The sequence below is a fragment of the Marmota marmota genome, unplaced genomic scaffold, assembly GCF_001458135.2.
Source record: "Marmota marmota marmota unplaced genomic scaffold, marMar, whole genome shotgun sequence".
In the NCBI taxonomy this organism is placed as follows: domain Eukaryota; kingdom Metazoa; phylum Chordata; class Mammalia; order Rodentia; family Sciuridae; genus Marmota; species Marmota marmota.
In genome coordinates this window covers 4,215,277-4,227,939 of record NW_025999999.1, presented here as the reverse complement: position 1 = coordinate 4,227,939, position 12,663 = coordinate 4,215,277, and the positions used below count along the sequence as shown (strand labels likewise).

Sequence of the window (12,663 nt, the reverse complement as noted above, 5' to 3'; positions counted from 1 at the left end):
GGGAGGGGGGAGGGTGGAGGATGGGAAAGGCAGCGGAGCACAACAGACACTAGTATGGCAATATGTAAATCAATGGATGTGTAACTGATGTGATTCTGCAATCTGTGTATGGGGTGAAGGTGGGAGTTCATAACCCACTTGAATCAAAGTGTGGAATATGATATGTCAAGAAATTTGTAATGTTTTGAACAACCAACAATAAAAAATTAAAAAAAATAAATTAAAAAAATAAATAAATAGGAAAATTAATTATCAGTAAATAAAGTTTGCCTGGTACAAATTTTAAAACATTTAGACCATAAGGGAAAAACATAAAACTGGGCCTAAAGCAAAACTCATCTGGCCAAGTAGGTCTTTCTGACATAACTTCCTGTTTAAGGCAAAGTAAGCTGCTCTGGATAAGAGAATTCTTTCTCTTACTGCAGAAAAAAACCTTGGGGCAGGGACAGGTAGCTAGTGCCTCCTGCTAGACCTCCATTCCTGGGCCTATCAGGACTGATCAAGTGGAGGGGAAGCCAAAGAGCTGCCATGGTCAGATTACACCAGATGCTACTTCTCTGTCCTTGATGAGACAGGAGCCAAGCCAGTTAATTCCTCATGATAAGCTATTTCAAAGAAGCACTCTGAGCAGTGGGGGTTGGGGGCAGTTGTCATGCCTGTAGATACAAGTGCCTATTGTAGGTGAGGGGAGGCTGTTTGGGCAGAGGCCAGAAGCTTTCAACATCCCTTTTGCTCAGCAGGAAGCTCGATCCCATACCTGACAGAGAGTGACTGCTTTATGGCCTTGGCCTGAAGTTATCTGATCATCATACAAGGCAGCATTGTATTTCTTGTCTCTGCCTAGCCCTGAGGTAACCACCAAAGGTGGACCCCCAGCCTCAAGACAGAAAAATTGATCTTTGCACCTTCCTTCCCTGTTGGAAAACACACCAGGCTGTGGCCTTTTCCCTGAGGACCCAGGGAAAAACTGTCAGTAGCCTTATGGATTTAGCAGGAGTTGTATGTCCTCAGGGAGGGCCACTCACATGGTCTCAAGTCAATGTTCATTCCAGTGTTCTTTGACATTCTCATGGAAGTTGTTACAATATTCTCGGGGTGCCATGAACCCTGGGCCAGTGTCTCATTCATTTTTATAAACTTTATGTCAAATATAGTGACTGGCATGAAAAAGGTCTTATAAATATTTGATAAATGAAAGAATAACTGGACAAATGTAGAAATAGGGCTTTGAGATGTTACTGCTGGTTAATGGCTCTTTCCCCTGTGGTGTCACCACATTAGCTAGGGAAGGTGGTGTGGTAGAATGGTTAGGAGTTCTCCCATTTACTACCATGAGACCTTGAACAAGTGAGTAAAATCATCAGGATTGGATCCTCTCTCTCTCCACCCTGGCTGACCTCCACTTTCTATGGGAAGTCACTGAGGAACCTTTCCGGGGAAGAGGTGCCACCAGGTTTCTATCAATACCTCTTCCATTCCCTGTTAAAAAGAAAGAAAAAAAAAAAAAGCTTTCATAATCCATGTCACACTTGATGCTAAGGATAAAAAAAAAATGAGGCAAAGGTCTTCTTGTTCCTATTAGGTCTGGAAGGAAAGACCACAGTGGACCCACTGAGCCACAGAGGTTGCAGGTCTCCTCCCTGTGGTGGGTGCAGGTGCCTGGAGAGGTTTGTGCCCCCACATCCACCCTCCACAATCATCATTAGGAAGCTCTACTGACTCATTTAGTTCAGGTGTGGCCAAAAAAGCCAAAGTCACAGAATTATCCCAAAGTGAGCATGTTCCTTTCATGCAAATCAGCCTTGACCAGTACTCTGAAAATGAATGTCCTGAGACAAAACAGAAATTGGATGAAAAAGTATAAACTTACTAGTAAAGCAATCCAAAGAAAGTGTCTATTAGAACAACAACTCCTACACTCCAGGGTGTATTGGACACTTGCTCTGTGACAAGCATCCTGCCAGATGTTTGCATTTACATTATCTTCTTGAGTTCTTAGGGTTCTGTGGTATCACCCCAGTATGTGAATAACAGCATTAATGATGCATTGTCCCAATGCTCTATTGAACACAGGAGTCCTTTGTCTCCTTGAAATTCAGACATAAAACACTGACTTAGACACCTCACCACCTTTGAGGGAAGCCTCTTGCATTGAGGATCATTTCTGACCTAGCAGAACCTTGTCTCGTAATTGATTTAGGGAACAAAGCTGCTCATATCAACACCAGCAGGTGCTTTTCTGCTTTCTGTTCTGGAATTAACAAATTAGGACATGGGCAGAATGGCAGATCTTGTTCAGAGAACAATAAAGTTTTGACAGAGAAATCTTTTTATGAGCCATTCTGCTGAGACAATGTATGTTTCTGGGGTGGAATTGAGGTCCTTAGCCAAGTTTAGAACCAGTTGGAACCTGGTGGATGTTGAAGCAAACTTGAGCCTTTTGGGGTTCAAGTTCGTTTATTATTGGCAAAACACAACTTCCTGTTTTTCAGAAGAAATTTTTTTAAAGGCTCATAAAAAAGGTTCCTGAGGCTTCTTGGACATCAAATGACTGTTACAAAACAATATTTTGATGAGTTAAGTGTAAATGAATCAGAAACATGTGGATTAAATTTCCCTTAAAATACACAGGGGCTTTGAAATTAAGGGGAAAAATGTTTGGCAAAACAGGACCTGACTTTTACCGAACCCAAAACCTTTGAATTAGATTTGGAGACAATGGAGCAACCCAGTTTTCAAGCACATTGCCTTTCACTGGGAATGACCATGGACTGCAGAGCATCATCCTCTCTTCCTTTTCCCAGACTCCTAGCTTCACTGGAGATGTTTCCAGAACACAACTGTTTTCTATCTGGAACTCAAGATGCACTTCCCATATGACATCTCCCACCTCTTACTTTCAAGATATTCTGAGTACAGCCTCCTTTCCCTGACTCACTTCCTCCTCCTCCCATGGTAACACAGAGAAGATGTCAGGCAGGAAAGGAGCAGCCAGAAAAGATGAACTCCAGATACATGGATTGGCTGCTGGCGAAAAAGTTTCACCATGAGTGAGACATGGAGTAAGAGAGAAGTTCTGTAGAGACAGTTTCTCTCCGGAAAGGGGCATTTACTAAGAAAACCAAAAGCCAGCTAGACCTGACAACATCAGGAGTCAAAATGGCCTGCTGACCAAGCCTTCAGACACCAATTTCTTAAGAAACAGATACTCTCCAAGGTTAGTTTTCTATAGCAGAGAATATGCATTCTTCAAGAATCTGCATTCTCCACACATACTGTCAGGTTTGATGTCATCCCCAGCCAAGCATGTGTCTTTGTAGCCATAAGTCCTCTGCTTCATGTCTTTGCCCCTCAGCCAGGCAGGGCGAGGGATGGCTGAGGCAGTGCCAATTCCTACCTGAGGAGGCTCCTTGAAGTTCTGTGAGAGCCTGTGCACTTTAGTCCCCCTGGGCTGTATGGGTTTGTCTCCCCCAGGGGATCTATGTAAATGGAAATCAGACCACTGCCAAGCAGCTTGAAAAGACAACTTTCCCTGCAGCAATGCTGTGATTTCAGGTCTCCCTCCCACCCACCACTTCCCCACATTCCCACCCTTCTTTCTGAAGTCTCCAAGGGCTCGTTCTGCCCCAGCTCTGCAGAGGAGAAACTCATAAATGCAAGCATGTGGCGCTCTCCTCCTCCAGTGCTGGCTTTTGAAAGTGTTGTTTGATAGTTTGCAAAAGGGAATTACTGCAGTCTGGCAAAACTGGTGCCCACCCATGCATATTTTGCTCACACTCTAAAGCCCAGAGTACCTGCAGCGAATGGTATCTTCCTCAAGTTTCCATGTTAGCTAAGTTAAGTTGGAAGCCCAAGAGGAATCTAGTTGGTATTCTTCTTTAGTGATGGTCAGCACCAACACAGACCACCAATATCTTTCTTTAGAGCTCTGGTGACACAAGTCTGCTCCCATCATTGATATTCTCTTCTGACTCATGTAGCTACAAAAGCTAGTTCATGTGCTCCAGGGGATTCCAAAAGACTGGCAGAGGAGGTACTACTGCATAAGAGAATCATTTAATAGCTTATCAGAACATAAATGCAGTCATCCAGAAAGCTTTGAACACAATAATGTTCCCTCCTAAGAATGCAAAAAGGATCATCTGATGCACAGCCAGCAGAATATTCTGGGAATTCTCCTCATAATTTTAAATGGAGTGTTCTAAGTGAGTGTAAGCGCATGGCACACAAATGACAGAGGCAGGAAGCAGATCCCAGATCAGCAAGCATCTCTTTATTCAGCGGAAAGGTCTATTTGACAAACACCTGGTGTGGCTCATTTTCAGGGATAAAATGGCTGCTGGCCACTAGGTTCTGGGCTTTATATACAGCCTTAGCAGAGCCAGGCCATGGGACGAGTTTTGGTGGCAGAATCATTTAGGCCAGGGTGGAAAGACAGATAGGTAGGTAACCTTATCCTTCGGTAAGAGGTTATCAAACCCAAATCATTGACCAAATATCTCAGAAAGACTTTTTAAAATACAGGTTCACAGGCCACAAACGTAAATGGATTGAATCCGAATCTCTAGGGAATAGCCTTGGAATCTTGCATGTCTTTTAAAAATTCCAAGTTATCATACTGACCTGCCCTTGGCTGCTCAACTCTTAATTAGCATCTTTAGAAGCAGAGATGAGTGACCCAGGGAACCAGGGGTGCTATGTCGGCAAGGAACAATGTTCTCCTCTGGGCAAAGTTGACTTAGAGTTTCTCTGAACTCCTTCTTTGAAGATGGAACTGGGTCATTTTTCTCTGTTTCCTCTCATTAACCCATCCAGATGGGGCCCTCAGGGACCCCTGAGAAACAAGGCTTTTTTTTTTTTCTTTTTCTGCTGAGAGAAGGAAATCATTATAGTGTCATCAGTGCTTGCTGAAAAGTTCTTACACATAAGCATGTAGCTCTTTTAGGCTTCTGGACATCCTGTGCTGGTTTAAAAGAAATCCAAAATGGTGAATAGTTTATAATCTTGAGGCAGGTAAAATAGCAAAAGCAGGAGTCAACAAAGATAAATAAATTCAACTACACAAAATTTCTTAACTTTTATATATCAGAATACAATGTAAACAAACTGAAATGCTCAAAGAAAACTGTGTTAATCTGTGCAATACACTTGTATACAAAGGTTTCCTGTGTTTAATAAGTACATAGTTTTCATAAATGAATAGGAAAATGGGCAAAAGACATGAACAGGCAGTTTACAAAAGAAGAAAGGCGATGGAAATGGGCAAATGAAGAAATGCTGCACCTTAGTATGAATTGGAAAAAATACAAATTAATAAAACATCAAGATCCCATTTTCACCTCTCAGGTTGCCAGGGTATTTTAAAAGGTTAATATTTGATACTCTTAAAGTATGAGAAAATGGGTGCTCTCATTCAGAGGCTGGTAGAAACAAATGGTTGCAAAATTTCTGGAGAGTTAACATTACCAAAATGTGTGTACCCATCAGGATAAGTGAGGTTATGCTGTGATAACAAAGAACCCCCAAAATCTCCACAGCTTTCAATAAGGATGGTTATTTCTGATTCATACAATTTGTCCATCATGGCCCCCCTGTAGCTCTGTTTTGCATAATCTTTATTCCAACACCCAGGCATAGCCTCTGTCAAAACATTGTCAGTCTTCTGGCAGAGAAAAAAATTAAGGGCAAAAACATAGGCTGGCCTCTAAAGCTTCTGCCCAGAGGTCTTAGCATCCACTCGCATTTCACTGGACAAGGCAAATCATGTAATCACTTTGGGGTTCAGCAGATCAAGGACGTAAAATCTTCTCATGGGGAGGGCACCACTAGAAATAGACTGGAACGTTTGGTGACAAAACATACAATGTGCTTTCCCTTGGCCTAATATTACAACTTCTAAGAGTTTATCTATCAGAAATAATAATGATGTCCAAAAAGTTTATGTACAATTAAGCTTTTCATGACATAATTTATAATGGCAAAAAATTGAAAGCAACAGAAGTTCACAAAAGTAGGGGATTAGCTAAATAAATGATGTTACAATTCTATGGTTGAAAAATTTACAAGTAGAAGAATATATAATAGCATGAGAACATGTTTAAGATTATTGTTAACTGAAAAAAGCTGTGTGAATAATGTGATCCCAATTACATAAAAACTGAGTAATATATTTGTATGTGTCAATGTACTTAATAAATATTTTTCAAACTAAAAAAAATACTGCAAGAATATTTTCCAAAATGTTGTCATATCTCAAGATTAAATGATTATGGGGAATCTTCATTGTATTTTTATATATTTTTCTAGGTTTGTTTGTTTCCAATAATCATGTTTTACTTCCATACTTAGAAAATATATGTATTTCTATATACATATATCTATATATCTGTTTTTTTTTCTAAAATCACTGCCATATGTTTTTAAAAATACAAGAAATGTGGTGGGAAACAGGTATCTTCTCAGGAGACCACAATATCAAGGCCTTCCTGTCTTGAAGGTCTGTTGTGACAAAGAGCCATAAAACCAGTGTCCTTTTCTGGGGTGGTCCTCTTTTGTGTAGCATATAAATAATTTAGGAGCATCTAACTGACCACTTTGTTTCCATCTTTTCCCTTCTGTCTTTTCTGGATCTCAGCCACAACTATGTCCGTGGCTCCATTACACTGTTTATTATCAACCTGCATCGATCAAGAAAGAAAATCAAACTGGCTGGAACTCTCAGGGACAAGCTCGTGCACCAGTATCTGCTGCAGCCCTATGGGCAGGAGGGCCTGAAGTCCAAGTAAGTGCCAACCTGGAAATAACTTAGGAGTAAGTGTGGCAGGAGCTGAGCGGAGCGGAAGCTGGAGTCAACCCATTGCTGATGGTCATGGTTTGCTCTGGGCTTCAGTGGCATAGAGTAGAACAAAGAGTGGTCTGAAGTCAGAAAACTGCTGACTTTCAGCGGCGTGGGTCAAGCCCGTCTTTGTCTCTAGGTTTAGTACAGTCAAGGCAAGTGGTGGACAAAATATTTATCAACAAGGGTACTCTTGAAATTTGAGCAAGGCAGTTCTTCATCATGCCAGGTTATCACACCGCCAGCTATTTAGCATCCTTGGCACCTGCCCACTACATGCCAATGGTGCCCCTGGTCATGTGACCACCCAAAGTCCTGGTAGTTGATTACAGTGCCCCCTCCAGCTGTAATATTCTGTAATGTTATGACCCCTTTTCATCACCATCTACAAGCCTCATGAGTGTTAAAGGAAGAAGCATGGAAAAGGGGTCAAACGGTTCTGTCCCCCACTTTTCAACTTTGGGCACATCACAGCTCAAACTCAGTTTCTCCATCTAAACAAAAGCAGGGAGATTATATTCTGGAGACTCTGTGGCCCTTTCAAACTGTAAGATTCCATGAGAGCTCCTACCTCCCTCAGTCTCGGCTACAGCATATTGACAACACTACTCTACCAACAGAAAGCAGTTCCCCCCGGAGCGAGAAGGACCTGGTCAAGGGCAAGGCCATCCCCAGCTCCCCGAGCAAGGCCTCTCAGGAAAGGCATGGGATGCTCTGCAGACTGGGGGCGTTCCTGTTCCATTTTTAATGTTTACCAAGTTTAACAAAGCTGTAAACTTGGAGCAGGTGGCTTGCACTCCCACAGCTGCCCACAAATATTTGTGCTATAATTGTTCACTGTTTCATTGCAACCTTGGTGGCTTGCATTTGGCTTCCAACTGTATGTGCAATGGGAACAAAACACAATCTGGGAAGTCACTTACTAAGTCTCTTTAGCCCACCCTAGATCTGTATTTTCACATACTGGCTTTTTTCCCCTGGCTATGTCCATGGCCTCCACTTTTCTTTCTTCCCAATTCTACCCATACCAGCAGGATTTTTGAGTAATTTTGTCCCTTCTCTCTCAACTTCCCATTAGTTCATGAATGGTATGCTGAATTTCCAGCCTTTATTCTAGGCAGGAGACCCAGTTCTAGTCCCAGTTTCACCACAAAATAATTGTATGACCTGAGCAAATCCTCATCTCTTGGCCTCAGTTTCCACACCTGCAAAATTCAAAGATTACTGTATATTTGGAAACATCCCTCATAGCCCTAAAACTCTCATCCTGGGCCTGATTTTCTGAGGACCATGAATGTATTAAAGTCTCCTGCTACCATTCAATAATGTCCTGCAAAGCCATTACTGGCAGAACAACTGATCATCTGCAGTGATTGTAACAGGTTAAGGCTCCCAGAAACCAAAGAGCTTAGGAACTGAGCCTGCCCAGTGTCAGAAAGACCATGTACACTATATGGAGGCAACTGGCCAAGTGTTTTGGTCTAACAGGTCAAGAGTCCTAAACACATCTCTAAGTCTGTTCCTCTCTTACAAACTACTAATATATCACCTCTCCTAGTCTAGAATGCAGTGGCTTTACCCTGTGATATGCCATTTTGGGCTATAAGCTTCTGGGCAGAGACTGTCAGGTGCATGTCCAACAGCACGTCCAGTGTTCTGCTCAGTAACTACTGAAGAGCCAGAGTCTTCAGTGGTTCTGGCTGGGGGTCTCTAGAAAGGGTGTGGTTTCAATGAAACAGACATGCAGAGAAAAATGAAAGGAAATAAAATAAAGTGGTTTCAGTCTTGGGTGTCTCTTGCTTTTATAAGCCTCTGGGGCCAAACTCTTTGTTCTATGTCTGCTAGTTCCTTGAAGCCTGAAGCCACATTAGTTCAGAAGTGGATGGAAAGTTCTGGAAGTGAGGGAACATGCAATTGCTCCTATCTGGAGGCACCAGGAAAAGGATATAGACCAAGTAGTGCCCTATTCAAGCCACCAGTTAGGCATTTTGGACTAGAATTTCAGAAGTAGAAAGATGCCTGAAAATGTTTTTGATTGGTTGAGGTAGAGTGATTCTCATTTTCTTAGAATTGCCATCCCAGGGTGTAAAGATTTGAAGTCTCTGAAAGGGTTTCTCCATGTGAACTCAGAACTAAGGTATGTCAGCTCTCACAGGAAGCACCCTGGGCCACTAATCAGACACAGGCTAGGCATCTGGATTCACAAAGAAGGTTCCTGCTTCCTGTCTCAGTGGTAAGCCAGTCGTAAGACCTCACACACAAGTCTCAACTCCTTACATAAGAGATTTTTCTCCTTCTAGAAACCAGACAAAAGGTGGGTGCTCTTTACCCTAGAGGATAGAGGTTTTAGAAACTGCAATAATGTGTGCAAGAGAAGGGTATTCTGCATCTGGAATACATATTTGTCAAGGAATGGCTGAAGGCAATGGGGATATTTTGTTCAGAGAAGAAAAGTAAGGTGACTCGTGAGGACTTTTTTTCAGATACTCACAGAACTGCCAAGCAAAAGTAAACAGATTTGGCCTAGAATACTCCAAAATGGCACAAAAACAAGGAGTTCAATTTAAAAGAGAGATTTTGCTAAAAAAAAAAATTAATTCATTTTCCAAAGGCTCACCTTGTCTGACCAAGGGCAGAGAAGGCTTTGGGAAGGTGAGAAAGAGGGCAGTATCTCCAGAGATGCTCTGATTCCTTCCTGGGTGGGAGGTTGGGTAGGAGTGCCACTCCCTTCCAGCTCTAGAATTCTGTAATCTTCTCTTCTATTCCCCTCTACACCTGCTCCCAGAGGAGAAGTCTCTGGTCACTAGCAAAGGAGCTTCTTCAAGCCACTAAAGGACCACACAAAGAGGTTGTGCTACAAGAGCAAATTGTGGTAATATCTGGCTAATTGTTTTTCCAGAAAATCCCCAGCTGTGAGTTCTTCCCTGGCCATGTTCCCTGGTTTCTCACCTTTCTGGAAGATGGCCCCATTTGCACCAGGAAATGGTTTCATTATGGATAAGTCAGAGGAGAGGAGTATCTTTGGGGAAGCTCTATCATGTACAAAAAAGAAAAATCATGTGATCACAAATCAAGAAACATTACCTCTAGGGAATCAGTTCTACCTGAGACATAAATATCCCCTGTGTTGTTCAACAAATAGAAGCAATATGAATCTGTACCCCCAAAAACGCCAACTTATATCCAAAAATAGAAGACCTCATGGTGCTCACTTTCCCAGGGAAAAGTCAAACCCAGAATAGATGGTAGGTCAGATCCTAGAGTTCTTCCCTGTGTGTCTTGCTCAATCCCATTTGGTGGGAAAAATAATCCAAAAGATAAGGAAAAAAAGGAAACAACGTTTATCACATTGGCTGTTCTAACACACTGACCTTAGTGGATGCTAAGTATTCTGAAGTGAAATGACATTTTGAAGTAATTGGTTCAATCCCCTGCCCTCAGACAATCTGTGAGAAGCTATCTGGACCAGAGGATGCTCTGTGTGTAGAGAATCTAGGGGATGGAGTGGCCATAATTTCAATCTATTTAGTGCTTCATCATATAATAACACAGGGGCCCACTATCCCTATGGCTGTGACTCTATGGATATTAGCTTTAATAGCCAGCATCTCACTGAACCTCTGAACAATACCATGAAGCATGTAGAATAATTCTTGTCTCCCTTCCAGTTGAAGAAACTTAGTCTTAGATCATTAAGTGACATATTCAAGCATCCAGTTCTCCTTACTTCTAATCCAGAGCACTTTCTTCAACAGTGTGCTACTCCAACAGTCCAGTAACAAAATTATAATTACAGAGGACACATAATTTGGATAACTGAACTCTGTCACGACGTTGTCTGGGTTCATTTCATTGTAAGCTCGTTAGAGAATGAGCACATTGGAAGAGTATAAGGTTGCCTCTCTTTTCTCTCCTCCAGGCTAATTCATTCTAGTTTCATTAAATTTTCTTCTCAGGTCCTGGTTTCTGACCTTTCTTAGAAGTTCTCTGAGCTGTTTCTAAAACTACCTTCCTGTCATGGAATTCTAATAAAAGCAATTTTTCCCCCTCAGCAAAACTGGGGAAGTCCCTTCTGTTTCTTCTATTCTGTTAGACAAAGGGATTATTAAATACCAGGACTCACTATAAAGCAGTTTAATATGAGGTCCATAAAAATCAATCTCAGTGTATTATATTCCAACCCCATACATATAGGTATTGCCAGCTCCCCTATACCTAATGGAACCACCCTCAGAGGTATATTTCTGAGAGAAAGACACCAATAGGGGAGACTTTGGGGAAAACTGGAAAGAAAAATCATGTGATCACAAATCATATATCTTCGCCAGTTATCAATTTTATATTGTGATCCTATCTTATGCTAGAATAGTTTGTTTTTGCAGCAATCTAACTTGAAGTGACAGTTACTCTGACTGCAATTTTAAAAGAATGGTGGTCTTATAACTTGAAATGCTCAGGAATTATAGGTAGACAAATTGGGAGAAAAGTCTGAATGTCAAGTTCAATGTGAATGCTCCAGATCAGTATGTCCCTTGATCTTCCTAATGCTAAATCACACCATCACCTGATCTGCAAGAGTTATTTAATGTGTAGTGCTTAGGGGTGAGGCTGGGGAAGTGAATTCTGAGGTCCCTACCTTCAAAGAACGTATCCCTATTATTAGAAACAAACATCTAACAGGAATCAACTTGTGGGTGGTGCCATAACAGAGGCTCAGAATTTCTGCTTTTGGGCTAATAGGTTCCATATTAAGGCTTGAACTTGCTACCTGCTTGAGCCTCCTCTTGAGCCACCAAGAGTTTGGCTGAAAGACTCTCAAGGCCTCTATAAACCCAGAGCCTACTCTGTGAAGAAATGAAAATTTTCTTTTTCTTCTTTTTCCACATACTGCTCATTTTTTCCATCTCTCTGAGATATATAACTTTTGCTTTGATTTAACCCTCATTAAATTCTATATCAAAGAAAAACATTGGCATCTAACTACATGCCATTAGAGAGGTGTCATATGATGTTAGCCAAACAGAATGGTTCTGAAAATACTCAAGTAATTCCCAGGTGCTAAGACTAAAAATATCTTTGTGTCCCTGTTGGAACAGACTATATTGTGATATTTCATTTCTGGATTCAAAACTTGGCTATTATGAAAAGTCCTGAGAGCTGAACTGGTCACCACCTGACCCACCATAATCGCTCACTAGTAAAAGGAAGCACCATCTTTCATTTTTGGACATGGACAGACCTGGCAAAAGGAGCTTGGCCTTTAGTCCATTTATTTCTGCAGATCCAAGACATCTATGTGCCTGCATTCTGTACTGCTGGTAGTAGTTGGTATCTGGATGATTTGAACTGTGGTCAACCAGATGTCCTCCCTGCAGGTTTCCATTATCTTCACTTGTCTGGGATCATTCAAATGAGTTTCTTTTTAAAATAAACCTCTCTATTAAAGTTCTTTAGTTGTTAAAAGGCAGCTTTCTAGAGGAAAAATTTCAAAGGATGCCTACAGGTCAAGAAGTTTCTTCTACAAGGTCCCTGCCAAAAAGCCTTTCAGCTTCTGTCTGATGTTTCTGAGCTGGCCCACTTTAGGACTAGACAGCTCTGATTGTAGGGAAGATCCTCCTTACATAAGGCCAAAGGGTGTTTTCTTGCCATTTCTATCCCTCCTTTAGAAAAATTAAGCAGAGAAAATTTGTTTTTTTTATAACAAGTTTTCAATATGTCTCCCCCTAGATGGCTAGTCTCCACACTAACCACTCCAAGATCCTTCAACCATTCCTCAAATAGTCTAGTTTCCAGCCAATCACCTTGGATTCCTGATCACCCAGGAATCC

General features: G+C 41.6%; 1 protein-coding gene across 1 annotated transcript in view; it reads left to right on the top strand.

Annotated features, from left to right (window-relative positions):
• Hpse2 (heparanase 2 (inactive)) overlaps positions 1 to 12,663 on the top strand; it is a 660,291-nt gene that overhangs the window by 632,060 nt on the left and 15,568 nt on the right. Inside the window, exon 11 of the mRNA XM_015494621.2 lies at positions 6,635 to 6,781. Coding sequence (XP_015350107.1) covers positions 6,635 to 6,781 — 147 coding nt within the window. The remainder of the gene's footprint in view (positions 1 to 6,634; positions 6,782 to 12,663) is intronic.